Source organism: Patella vulgata, chromosome 1 (assembly GCF_932274485.2).
Source record: "Patella vulgata chromosome 1, xgPatVulg1.2, whole genome shotgun sequence".
In the NCBI taxonomy this organism is placed as follows: Eukaryota; Metazoa; Mollusca; class Gastropoda; family Patellidae; genus Patella; species Patella vulgata.
The window spans coordinates 1,444,604-1,457,775 of record NC_065879.2 but is presented as its reverse complement, the minus strand read 5'-3'; the positions used below and the strand labels follow the sequence as shown (position 1 = coordinate 1,457,775).

Here is a 13,172-nt window from a genome sequence, read left to right as displayed (position 1 = left end):
GGTTCCGTGGCCAAGAAAATGCATCGGAATATTCCGGCGTGGTTCTCCCTTGTCAATGGTGTAGGACGGAGGACCTAACAAGAGACAACTTATACGATAGTCGTTCGGATGGGACGGAAACCAGAGGTCCCGTGTACACAGTGGCATGCACGTAAAAGATTAGTACAGCTGCCCGGGCCAAATTTCCCTCATAGTACACCGTATGCCCGTCTTCATTATCCCAGTCGGAGCAGAACATTTCATAGTCCCATTATACTTTGCCACAAAAAAGACTTGCGCAGCGACATTTTGTCCCTCATTATTATATGAAAGGCGCTAAATCGCTAAAAATGGTCGCAACACATATAATAATGTAATATGAATGTATTTTAACTTATTTACATTCAATTGTTTCTGTATTTATTGAATGGGAGTCTCTGGCGTCTGGTTATTTCAGCCCACACCGGTAGTATTCTCCTATGGGGTATGTTTAGCCCCGTTCATCGAGTCGCTTCATTACAAATTTTGATTTTAAAACAATCAATGAATGAATGCAATGGGGTTTATTAACACCATACAAAACGAGATTACTAAGATGGGTATATGATGTAATTGTTCATTAGGTGAATTGACTAGGTTCAGTTATGAGCATATTCAGCTTAGACTAATCATTGTTCAAGACTTTTGGACACAACAACTACGCTTTTAATTGAGGTAGAAAGTTCAAATTTGGCACAAGTTAGGTGGATATCTTGACTGAGTTCGATGATGAGTATTTTCTGCTTAGGCTAAACAGCTATCCATCTGCATGACAGTCCGTCACCAGGGGCGTGGTGACCCATGATTTTACACGAGGAATAAGATCCCGTCCGGGGCCCCCAAAAAACAATATTTATATGTTTGTGCGGGGGAAGGGTGGGGTGGTAGTCCCTACCAATGCCACCGGTTAATATTGGGCTGTGTAGAACATGCTAAAGAGTTGATTTGTAACGGTATATGTTCGAAACTGGTTAAGCATTATGATTATAATGTTGAAAACCGCATTGAAACCGCGAGATTTTTTGCCATTTGCGAGGGGGCGCAGAAATTCAAGTGGGGCGCAAAAACTCAAAACCATGACGCAAAGCTCGTCATTGCTTCCCTCTCAATTAACCCCTGTCCGTCACACATTTTGGAAAACGATAGTTAAGGTAATATGTTTAAATTTGGAGCATATAATGTTCGTTATGTGAATGTCTTGACGGAAATTTATCATTAGCATGTTTTGCTTAGGCAATTTATTTGACCGAGACTTTAGAACACACGAATGCTGCTGCTGCTAATTAAGAGGGGTGGGGTGGTCACGTGGTTTACCGCGTGCACGTCAGATCATAAGGCCTGTCGTTGAGTTGAGCCAAGGTGGCTGGGTGAGTAAGACGCTGGCTCGTTGGCCTGGAGGTCGGGTGTTCGATCCCTGCATTCGCCGTTTTTAATACCTTAAATCACTGTCCAAAGTTTTAGGGAAGACCCCAGATTAAACGAAGAGCTGTCATGTTGCTGTACTTGGGATAAATTTGATTGAACAGGAAGAATAGACATACTTCCTCAAAAGCTCAAGTGTCAGAAGCCAATCCAGCAATGGCCGGAGGGGGATTTCTCGGGCCATTGCTTCATGAATATGCTGGGATACTCACGCCAACACCTCGCCGTAATAGACCCTTTCAATAGCTAATCCCCCACATCAACCAGAACGCGGGTTATATAATAGTGTAGTAAAAACGACAATTTGAACGTAATTTTAAACTATAAAAAACGAAACGGAATAGTCAGATCGATTTCTACCCAACAACCCAAATATTAAAATAAAATTAACATGTTAGTCCCGGAATGACCCAGATTGTGTTGATTGGATGTTATACCCCAGTTCTCATTAGTCGAAGGGGAGCATGGTTTTATTAAATCAATAGGCTACCATGACTAATTTAGATACTGGGCATATTGTAACTTATGTTGTAAGGTTACTAAACAATTGCTAGATACAAGATTATATAACAATGGTACACTACAATTAGTCATATTATACTTGTTGAATATTAATTAATCCTCGTTGAATATTATGGTTGACCATTATAAATGATTTATTTTTAAGGAAAGAATGTAGACAGAGGGAGAGATGAAATGAAATGGGGTTTACTGTTTTGCTCCGAACTGGGCTAATGAAGACGGGCATACGCCTTACAATGTGCTATGAGGGAAATTTTGCCCGGACAACAGCACTACGGCCTACTCTTATATCGAATTCCAACTGTCAAGGGATATTTTACGTGCACGCCAATGTGTACACGGGACCTCGGGTTTTCGTCTCATCCGAATTACTAGACAACTGTCCTTGTCAGGCCCTCCGTCCTGCACCACTGACAAGGGGGAACCACGCCGGAAAATCTGGATGAACTTTCTCAGCCAATGCAGGAATCGATGCCGACCTCCAGGCTAGCGAGCCAGCGTCTTACCCACTTAGCCACCGTGATACCGAGAGAGAGAGAGAGAGAGGGAGAGGGAGAGAGGGGGAGGGGGTAACTACGTCCACTTCGACACAAACTAGGTTATTCCAGGCTGTGGATCAATTAATTAGCATGGTTGGGGCTTTTATCATACCGTAACTAATATGGGGTTTACGGTCCACTCAACAAAAACTAGGTCATTTCGGGACTAACAGGGTCCAGAAACAGAACGCAGACAGACAGTCGTGTGAAGAAAGCGGAACGAGGAGATAAGTTCCCATAGATCAGAACGACAGACATCCGAAGGGCGACAGGCACAGTGGACGCTTACGGCTAGCCCCCGGATCCATTCACTTTTTGTTGAATTGTCTTTATGTTTGTGTTTTCCTGAGTATGATGTCCTGTCACTGTATTTGTTTTTGTGTAAAATTTGTGTGGTGCAGTCCCCCTGCACTTACTAATAGGAACAGGTGTGATTAGGACGCTGATCATTATGACTACAACCTAATATTAAAGGGACAATAACACTCTTGCTGGCTTGACAGCTCCAGAAAATAAAAAATAGCCTTATTCTAAGTACTAGATGTGTTAGTGTCTTACCTGTTGTGTATATTATCCATTAAATCCTATTTATCTTGTCCAGAGGGTTCAAAAATATTTTTAAATCCAAGTCACATTTGAAAAGTTTTACGTCAGGCTTTTCATAACATTTAGTTGAATTTTTCCAATTTTTTAAATTAGGTGTGTTAAGATGAAATTTGTATGATCAATTAATTGGAATATTGTAAAATAGTACAATTTGTTGACCAGAATAAAGATTGGGACATATTATTCAGTTACAACAAGAGTGGTATTGAGCCTTTAAGATGTTATATGTACCTGTTGTAGGCATATAGCCTACTAGATGTATGAGTTAGGATGATTGTTCCTGTACTGTTAGTTATATTAATTATGCCTACAAACCACAGTCAGCTTTATTATTTATAAAAAAATAAATGTGCAAGAAATTAATGGGTATCAACTATTTATTTTAGGTTTTAGGCAGAGGATACCAGCTTCATCGTTGGCTTATTTTAAATCCAAAGTTTTGCATAAAACAATAGATCTAGTGCATCATCTAGTCTTTCGGATGGGGCAAAAAAAGGATATCGTGTAAAATCGACGTGCACCGTATACTTAAAAGAATCCTTAACAGATGAAGAGTGGGCTGTAACGTCGCTGACCCGTCAAAATGGCCCCCCCGTGGTATATGCCCGTATTTTTTTTTTTTTTAGCCCCGTCATGCGGAAACGAAATGAGCATAGATTGACTCCATTCACTTCATTCAATCATTGGCCATGGGAGGCAAATCCATTTTCTGCAAAAGAAAATTTGTGGTGCCTGAAAAAAGATACAAGAATTTTTCATGGCACATAATAAAGAATAATAGTAGCCATGTAGATCGAATAATGTTCCTGAAAACAGGAATAGATTGCTTTAAAAAGAAAAAAAAATACCTTGCGTTCCATGTTGAAACACCCAATTCCTGAATTTTAATAAAGCAACCTTGACCTTTGCAGACACCTGTTTCCGGTTTTATTAAAGTTGTAAGAAATTTAAAGATTTCATCAATATCACCTTGTTTATTATTATTGTAAGGTTTTTTTTTTATAGAAAGACTTGTACACGTATTTTACGAAACTCCAGACGAAGGTCAGTAACACTCAGATATTTATTCATAACCACTGAAACCCATACAATAGATAGACAGACACGGAGTCACAGTACTGACAGTACATTCTCGAATCACATACAAAAAAAAAAATACATTTGTACGGTATCACGTCATTTGGGACTCACGTCATTTGGGACTCAACATAAACGACATTTGGGACTCAGTTGACGACGTTTGGGACTTGATTGGCGTCAATTGGGACTCAACACAAACGACATTTGGGACTCAATATAAACGACAGTTGGGACTATTTATTTATGAGATATATAGTAACAGCTGTCTTAGTTGTCTTTCGTTTTATTTAGTTGATCCGCGATTGTTGAGACCGCGATTAACACTGCTAGTTCTCCTTTGTTTTGTTTTATCTGCGAGTATAAAACTTGACAATAATATATTGTTGAAAATTTGTGTTTTTCTTTTATCAAATAGTAAACGAGCTTGATTGACCGACCACTGCTAATGTTTTTTCGTGAAACGGTATAACTGCAATCAACACACGGCCGCCATTCTAGATGATTGACAAGTCACGTTTTTCCTCATCCACCAAAGAACCGTTAGGTTTCTTTGAACATACTGTAATAACACTGGGATTATCAGTTAATCAGCTTTAATTATCCCGCTTTGATCGTTGCCATTTCTTATATTTTCCACAAAAAAACTTTGCCTTGTACGCACTAATTTATCAATTGGTATTGCCATCTACGACAAGCATGTCAACGTACAGCTCACGGATTATCGTTAACAATTTCTAGGGGCTTGTAAAAAAAGATTGCATGTCGTGTAAATATTTATTTTGTTTTTTGTATAGGTCATTTTCAAATAAATTCATCAGCATATTATTCGTTTTAAATAAATATATAACTTTTATGAGAAACGATGATTATCAAAGAACCGTAAGTGCAACTAATGTTTTATCGTTTGGTTGAGCCTTTTACTAACCACGTGTTTCATGTTAATAAATATTTTCTTTCGTGTTTTGAATTGGCCTATTTCTAATAAATTATCCCGAGTCCCAAACGTCGTTAACCCGAGTCCCAAACGACGTATACCAAAGTCCCAAACGTTGTATAAAGATAAGGATATAATGTCATATTCTGGCGAATTCCTATCAGACAATGTGATATGGAAACACTCGGCACGACTGGGGCAAATATTTTCAGTCGCATGTATGGTTCAAAGGAGGAATTGAAACATGTACGCTGTGATAAGTATACGGAGTGCCCAAAACTTAAAAACAATAATATCAATTTTATTAAAACAACAATATCAATTTTATTAAGATAACACATTTTTATAATAAAATCAGAATGGTCTTAGTGGTCTTCAAAGGAAGCAATTGTATTAAAACAAATATATAACTTGTAGTTGGGATGAGTTGTTGTCTTATATCTCGACCTATGTTTTAAAGTTGGGATGAGTTGTCTTATATTGGGATGAAAGAAATGGGGTTTAACGTCCACTCGACACAAACTAGGTCATTACGGGACTAACATATGGTTTAATTTTATTTCAATAATTTGCTTCCGTGTAGGGGTTTTTAGCAGTGGGAGGAAACTGGAGGACCTGGAGTAAACCCACGAGGTTGCACAGGCGACCCTACTCTTTGTCACGTATAACCAGGGATTTGAAACCAGGCCAGTTGACTCAGTGACAGACCTTATGATACAGCATGTACGTGGTAACCATTCGGCCATCCAACCCCCTATGACAGATATGACACCAGTCATTACAAATAGGCCTACACAATTTTATATTGAACTGTTTGTTACAGCCTGTGAAGTGTGAAGTGTAAATATTTAATCCTGTGTATTAACAATGGGTGATCAAGATGCAGATGAAGAATATGAAATTTTAGATCTAACGAAATATGACGAGAAATGGGTGAATAAAGTATTTGGTGATATATCAAAACAGTCTGCAGCCAAACAGTTAGTTGTTGGTACAGGATCTGGATGGTAAGATAAAACAGGACATAAGGCACTTTTAATTCCAATTTAAAATATGGAGTTAGTTCCCTTGGTCTATCAAATCACGACTTTATGAAGATGTTCGATTCACAGTCCAGAACGTCCCGAATTGACAGAATTGCAATCGAGTAACACAGAATTCAGTTTTGTCAGTCCATACAACGGAGGTAGTGTGAGTAGAATCGTGACGTAATTAAACACAACGAATATGTTTCGGAGGCATGGTTGGTTGAGTTATTTACTTATTCCGTCGACGCGTGCGTTGTAGCCCGAAATCCACCTTTTCACTCGATTGTCACTATATTTGTACTTTATGTAAGAGGGTAGCTGGTTGGTTATTTGTATTTTGTATTTCATGTTACAGGGTAGCTGGTTGGTTATTTGTTAAAGTAGGGAAGGTAGCAGCAGCATCTATAGGAATGAGTGTTTTACTGATTCAGGTAGAATTACTATTTTCTGTAGTCGTTTTTCAATGCTGTCAGTCTGAATATGGATTAATTCCTGATTCCAAATCCATCCTGTTTGCTTCCTAAAGATACATGTGAATCTGATAAATAGTGTGAATTTTGCTGTTTTAGAATGGCAGTCATTGTCTTGTAAACTTAAACAACAGAACATAAATCAGAACTGGCCCCGAGTTCACAAAGCATTCTCAGACTTAAGTTAAGAATTTACTCAACATTCAATCACTGTATATAAGAAATATCTTTGATCCAAATACACAAAACTTTGCACATAGTTTCTTATTGATGTATTTGATACATTCAAACAACAAAAGTTTTATAAAGGTCTATATTTTAGTTAAAATAAGGCGAACAATTTTGAGTAAATTCTTAACTTTAAGTCTAAGAATGCTTTGTGAACTCGGGGCCTGGATTCATAAAACATTGAATCTGGAAAGTTAATCTAGATTTCGATTCTTGTTAATCAAACTGGCTTTCAGTAGAGAAAAGATGGGCTTCTGATATCCAATATTTATGACAAAATAAACATTTTACGATAATCGTTTCAGCGCCATTTGTAACAAAGGACTCGAAGAACGAGACTAGACATATTCCACAAGTCATATTCTTATCTGGAGAGCATGCACAATAAATACTATCGGTGTAGACTGGAATAACCAGACGCTGAAGATTGAGACTTTCATATTACATAATTATATGCGTTGCGACCCACTCGTGTCAATTTCCTGTTCCCAGATATTAGCGATTTAGCTCCTTTAACGGATGATTAATGAAATTTTAATCCAAAACTTCTTTCTTTGCTTCTCCCCATGAGATATCAAGTCATCATGCCTGATGTATTTTATAGTTTTATTTTTAATGTTTTATTTATAGATAGCACAACATCAGGGTTATATTAAAATCAACTGGAATCAAGTTGAGAGAAGTATGGGTCAGGCAAGAAGAAAGTTAGAAAAAACAGCAAGAAGACATTATCCAGGAATGTTCTCAAATGTGAGTTATAAAGCCTTACATGAATATTTGACGGATAGAAAAAGTAAAAAAATCAAGAGGTGTTCGTTCGTTCCTGGAGTTTTACTTCCACTTCCACCAGAAGTGATATTGTAGACAAGAATTAAGAAGCAGTTGGGAAGACATGATATGGCATACTACTGTAACCATCATTTTTTTTATACTTCTGATGGCCTACACTACATGAAGATCTGACCGGTTGTAGTGGAAGGTCGCGTCAGAGGTCATACAAGCTGCTTTTGACCCTTTGACGTCAGACATTGACATTTCTAATGCTTTACCCACAGTTCCGTACATTGCACGCCAAGAACTCGTTGTAACAGACCGTTTCATTGGCTAATCCCTCACTTCAACCAGAATGCCGGTAGTATAACATCTCTTCCAGATCCTAGTGTAGTAAAGACAAGTAAAATGAAATTTTGAACTATAAAAACGCAACGAAATAGGATCTGTGTTTTAATCGGATTTAAAATAATCATGTGGAGTTTATTGCTTTACACGAGGGTTGTTTGGATCGGGTATGTTCAAAAATCCTTTGACTTTTTTGTGGTGTTGTTTAATCAGATTGAATTTCATGTTTTTGTGGTATTTAATTTTTTCAGGTTCAAGCCTTCTTTAGACAGAATATAATATTAGCAGGTGGATTTGCTGGTGGTTTTTTAATGGGTATAGCCTTTTAATGATCAACTGGATAAAGTAACAAGGCTCTGGTGCTATGGGATTCCGTCAGAAAACAAGAACACTTGCACAACCTCCCATTTTTGGGGGAAGTGCCCTTAGTAAACAATTACTGTTATACTTTCGTACATTAGGTACTTATTGTAATGTGGGTGTGGGGTTCATATCTTCAATATATTTATAGCCCTGATCCTTTGTTTATAAAACTTAAATCTCTTAGAAATGGTTGTTAATGAAGAAAATCAGTTGGTCAATGAGACAACACCATGCTCACTGAGCTACCATTGTCAGTACAATGTATTTTAGATTATCAGTACAATGTATTCTAGATTGTCAGTACATCATATTCTGGATTGTCAGTACAATGTATTTTAGAATGTCAGTACAATGTATTCTAGATTGTCAGTACATCATATTCTAGATTGTCAGTACATCATATTCTAGATTGTCAGTACAATGTATTTTAGATTGTCAGTACAATGTATTCTAGATTGTCAGTACAACGTATACTAGATTTTCAGTACAGTGTATTCTAGATTGTCAGTACAATGTATTCTAGATTGCCAGTACATCGTATTTTAGATTGTAAGTACAATGTATTTTAGGTTGTCAGTACAATGTATTCTAGATTGTCAGTACAATGTACAGTGAGGCCAGATAATATGATTTTCACTTTCTCCAGGTCTTGATCAATAAAAAGCCATTTGAATCACGTGTAAGATGTGTTGTTTAAAATCTCAAAACTTGAATACTTGGAATTAAAAACTTTTGAACAGTACAGCCAAGTACTTGTGGTTATTAAGGAAGTCTTTTTCTGAATAAATAAGCAGGAACATTTTTTTACTTGTGTTCCCAAAGAATATCAAATTAGTTGTGGCCTGAATTGTTTATTCGTTTAAAGATACATTAGTTAAGAGTTTCATAAAGAGTTGGCCATTCTTGCTGTAACAATTCAAAAATAGATGATAAAAAAAGAAAATATTGAAAATTTCAGTCAAATTACTTTATTCTGAACGGAGTTGTAACTGTTGGAAGTTTGGACTAGAAATAGGCATCAACTGTGTCCGCACCGTCTCCGAGAATTGACGATCGTTTGATTGACAGAGGATAACTCCACCTACATATTCTCGATTATCAAGTAATATTCTCAATGGCTATGGTACCCTCGCTTGGCATGCCTTTCATCGGCTGTCTCCTGTAGTGACATCAGTGACTAACGGTAAACATCAGCTTGGTCAGCCATTTAATGATTTAATTATAAAATGGACGACTGCTTGAGTTGATTTTGAGCTTGTTATGTAAATAAAGGTCTAATTTATAATTTCTATAACATCTGAAACCTAAAGAAAGACTTGAAATAGGCAGATTTAGCTCTTAAACATGCATTATACAAGATCTAAATCTGTCTATTGCAGGTCTTTCTTTAGGCCTGAAATGTTATCTAAATTATTAATTAGACATTAATTAACCTATCCAGGCCATAATCAACTCTAGATGGCAGCGCTAGCCTGCGATTTTTAGTGGATTGTAAGCCGATTTACTGCATAACTTTCCTTCTCGATTAAACGATTAAATGGATAATCGAGACTATGCTGTTTATCGTACTGACTTTAGTAATGATGACCGAGGCTTATGGGAATTTCAGTCGCTTAGTTCTCGGTTCATAGTGGATCAATTTGAATGAAATTTTCACCAAATTGCCTTTACATTATCTAGTTTTTAACTGTTATAGTGAGAACTGCCAACTCGTTACCGAATCTCCCATAATGTATCTTTAATTAATGTATCTTTGATGTGTAGGTGGCCATACTGTACGGAAATGAATCTATATGAAATGCCCTACAGTAGATAAATAAGCTATTTTAGGTTATACATATGTAGATATTTGTATATTATTGTAAATAATGTATGTTTTTCTCTGAATTTTATTTCGTTTGTAGATATAGAGATTTATTATTTTCGGCAAGTGTCGATAAAACATGTTATTTTTTTTTTCTATAAAAGATATTTCTGAAATATTTGATATTTGTTCTAAATAAAGCCTCATTAGCCCAGGTTAGGAGCAGAACAGTAGGACGTTAAACTCCATTTCATTTCATTTCATTTCTAATTAAAGCAATGGAACGTTAACCTGAATAGAAGATTAAGAAAGTAGTTAAGTTCAGTAGATCTGATATGTTATTGGTCATAGTACAAGCTGTAGACCAATCTGATTCAAACACAGATCCTATTTCGTTTCATTTTTTATAGTTCAAAACTTCATTTTACTTGTCTTTACTACACTAGGATCTAGAAGAGTTGTTATATTACCTGCGTTCTAGTTGATGTGAGGAATTAGCCAATGAGACGGTCTGTTACGGCGTGTGTAAACTCCTAGACACGTCAACGCTGATTGATTAATCAATGTCTGACATCATAGGGTCAAAAGCTGCTTATATGACCCCTGACACGACTGATCAGATCTTTATGTAGTGTATAAAAAAACGAAACGAAATATTGATTTGTATTTATATCAGATTGTACCTTTCAAGGGATAATCTGTGAAGATTTGGGATGTTGATGTTTATCACTTTTAAATTTTCAACTCGACAGAGTAAGCAGAGATTAGTCTGTTTGCTAAGTTTAGTTTCATTTTTGACTTAAAACTGTCGACGGTTGATGTTTATCACTTTTAAATTTTCAACTCGACAGAGTAAGCAGAGATTAGTCTGTTTGCTAAATTTAGTTTCGTTTTTGACTTACAACTGTCGACGGTTGAAAAATCAGTTGTGTTTGAACATGGACTCAATATACGAAGATAAAAAAATTTATGTTGAAGACTACTCAGTTCACAAAGTTTATCAACAGAACTCATTAAATTCTATCAAATCTTAGGCATTAGCTCTTTTGAGATCTTTGCCATTAGTTAAAAAAATAATTTCGTCGGATTTGTTTAATATAAATTTTATGAGTAATCTAGGACAAATTTGGCTACTCGTGGCTGAGACATTGAAGTTTTAACTAGCAATTTATGAGTTCTATAATTTTTAAATTGTTTTCAAGAAATGTAATGAACACTCGCTCCAAATACCGTACTCCAAGTATGTCAGTAATTGGATTTCCAATAATTGATTATGTCTAATGTTATTTGATATATGATATTTTTCAAAATAAATTATTTATGTTCCTGGTGAAACTTTACTCTGCTTTGTTCTACAACTTTACTTTGCTTTGAAAGTTATTATCAGGCCCGTAACTAGCGGGGGGAGGGGAGGGAAAGGGGGGGGGCGCAGTCCCCGAAGCCCAACCGCGCTTTTTCCATTGAACGCAATACGAAGCCAATGAAACCTAGTGACATTGGTTGGGCTGCCCCCCTCCCCCAGCTAGCTACGGGCCTGATTATGCCTTAATGATTGTTGCTAAATCCTTTTAATTTTGATACAGATTAAACTGGGTTATTTTATTAGTCATGGTATTATTTTGAGAGAATATTTGGTTGTGTATGTAAATAGATGATAACTGTACCAATGGATAGTATTATTTGTTGCCTGTAGTACTATAGGACTTCTTCTTGTTGTGTTTACTTTCTGGTGATCTTTAATAAGACTACAGCATAAAATAGTTTCACAACTTCATTTCTAAGTTGTACTGGCTTTGCAGGTTCCTCGTTCTCAATGATAATGGCTGGTAGGAATTTCTGGGTGAGCTCTAATCCAGCTCGCCTCTACACCCTAATTTATACCCGCTAATTTCTGCAGGTCTTCGATAACCTTGACGTTAATTTCCACGCCATATAAGGAATAAAACTCTTTATTTCCCACAAATAAGATAGGAAACATTACCTATTTTTGGTCTATCAACCATAGGTCAATAAACAGCCAGAATTTGATGACTATTTTGACAATAGTTTGATCCAGATCCTACGCAGATGTACCAGCCTGTCCAGCTTTTCTACTTATTTAAGGGAGTGTTGCCGTACCCCTCCTCGTTTTCTATTTTGACAATGATTATAATTTGACCAAAATATCACTGTTTTTTACGAATAACTATACCCACGTTCATTAAGTACGTGTGATTTGACTTTATAGACAAAACTGAAGAGACAATTTTATAAAGACCCAAAATTGTCTCAAGGGCCAAAGTGTTACATGCCGTTTCCTTTTTAAGTATAAAATCAGCGATATTCTATGAAAGATATTAATGTAAAAATATTAATGATATGAACCAAGCTGATTAAAATACAGATCTATATTTCGTGTCGTTTTCTTATACCAGTGATTCTCAACCAGTGTGACGCGAAATTTTGAACGGCACACTAAGAAAATGTGAAAAAACATGTGATCCCAATTGAGTATTCATTGGTGTCTACTGATAAGTTCATAGCTATGTTTTTCTTTATTTAGTTTGAGTCATTCTATGTTTCTATGACTAGTCTCTGTCTACGGTTGTATGCCGTCTGACTTATCATGTGTTCTGAACTCTAAAAAACCAAAATGAAATAGGATCTGTGTTTTAATCAGATTGGATATAGTGAAGTCTAGAAGGTTAAAAACAATTTATGCCAAGAAACTTCATATAAAGATGTTCATTCTAAATGAATTACTCTTTATTACATACATGGCATGCTTAATGTTTTAGGACCATCTGATAACACTTCTTGTTTATTTGGGAATCTATCTTACTAAAATTCTTTTGTATTACTTTTGTGTTGCAAACTTTTTTTGATTGATGTATAAAATATGCTTTTAATTAATAAGATTTATTAATAGATATTTATGAATTAAGACAATTTTTGTTATGATTTTGTCACATCATGTAATAAGTCAAATACTCAGTGCAATGCAATATATAAACAATATATCAACCCTTGGCACAACTGTTTTTAAATAAAATATTAAAA

General features: G+C 36.1%; 1 protein-coding gene across 1 annotated transcript; it reads left to right on the top strand.

The window, feature by feature from the left end:
- The first annotated feature begins 4,017 nt into the window (after positions 1-4,017).
- LOC126808566 (FUN14 domain-containing protein 1) lies at positions 4,018-13,172 on the top strand. Its single transcript, XM_056102194.1, has 5 exons — positions 4,018-4,151; positions 5,945-6,128; positions 6,505-6,580; positions 7,478-7,597; positions 8,218-13,172. The coding sequence occupies exons 2-5, from the start codon at positions 5,989-5,991 to the stop codon at positions 8,293-8,295; spliced, it is 414 nt and encodes a 137-aa protein (XP_055958169.1). The 5' UTR covers positions 4,018-4,151; positions 5,945-5,988; the 3' UTR covers positions 8,296-13,172.

Bases quoted from the DNA above. Each gene is read 5' to 3' on its own strand.
- LOC126808566 (XM_056102194.1), top strand. From the start codon at position 5,989: ATGGGTGATCAAGATGCAGATGAAGAATATGAAATTTTAGATCTAACG. The intron at 6,581-7,477 runs GTAGAATTACTA...TTTTATTTATAG, and splicing joins TGAGTGTTTTACTGATTCAG to ATAGCACAACATCAGGGTTA. The intron at 7,598-8,217 runs GTGAGTTATAAA...TAATTTTTTCAG, and splicing joins ATCCAGGAATGTTCTCAAAT to GTTCAAGCCTTCTTTAGACA.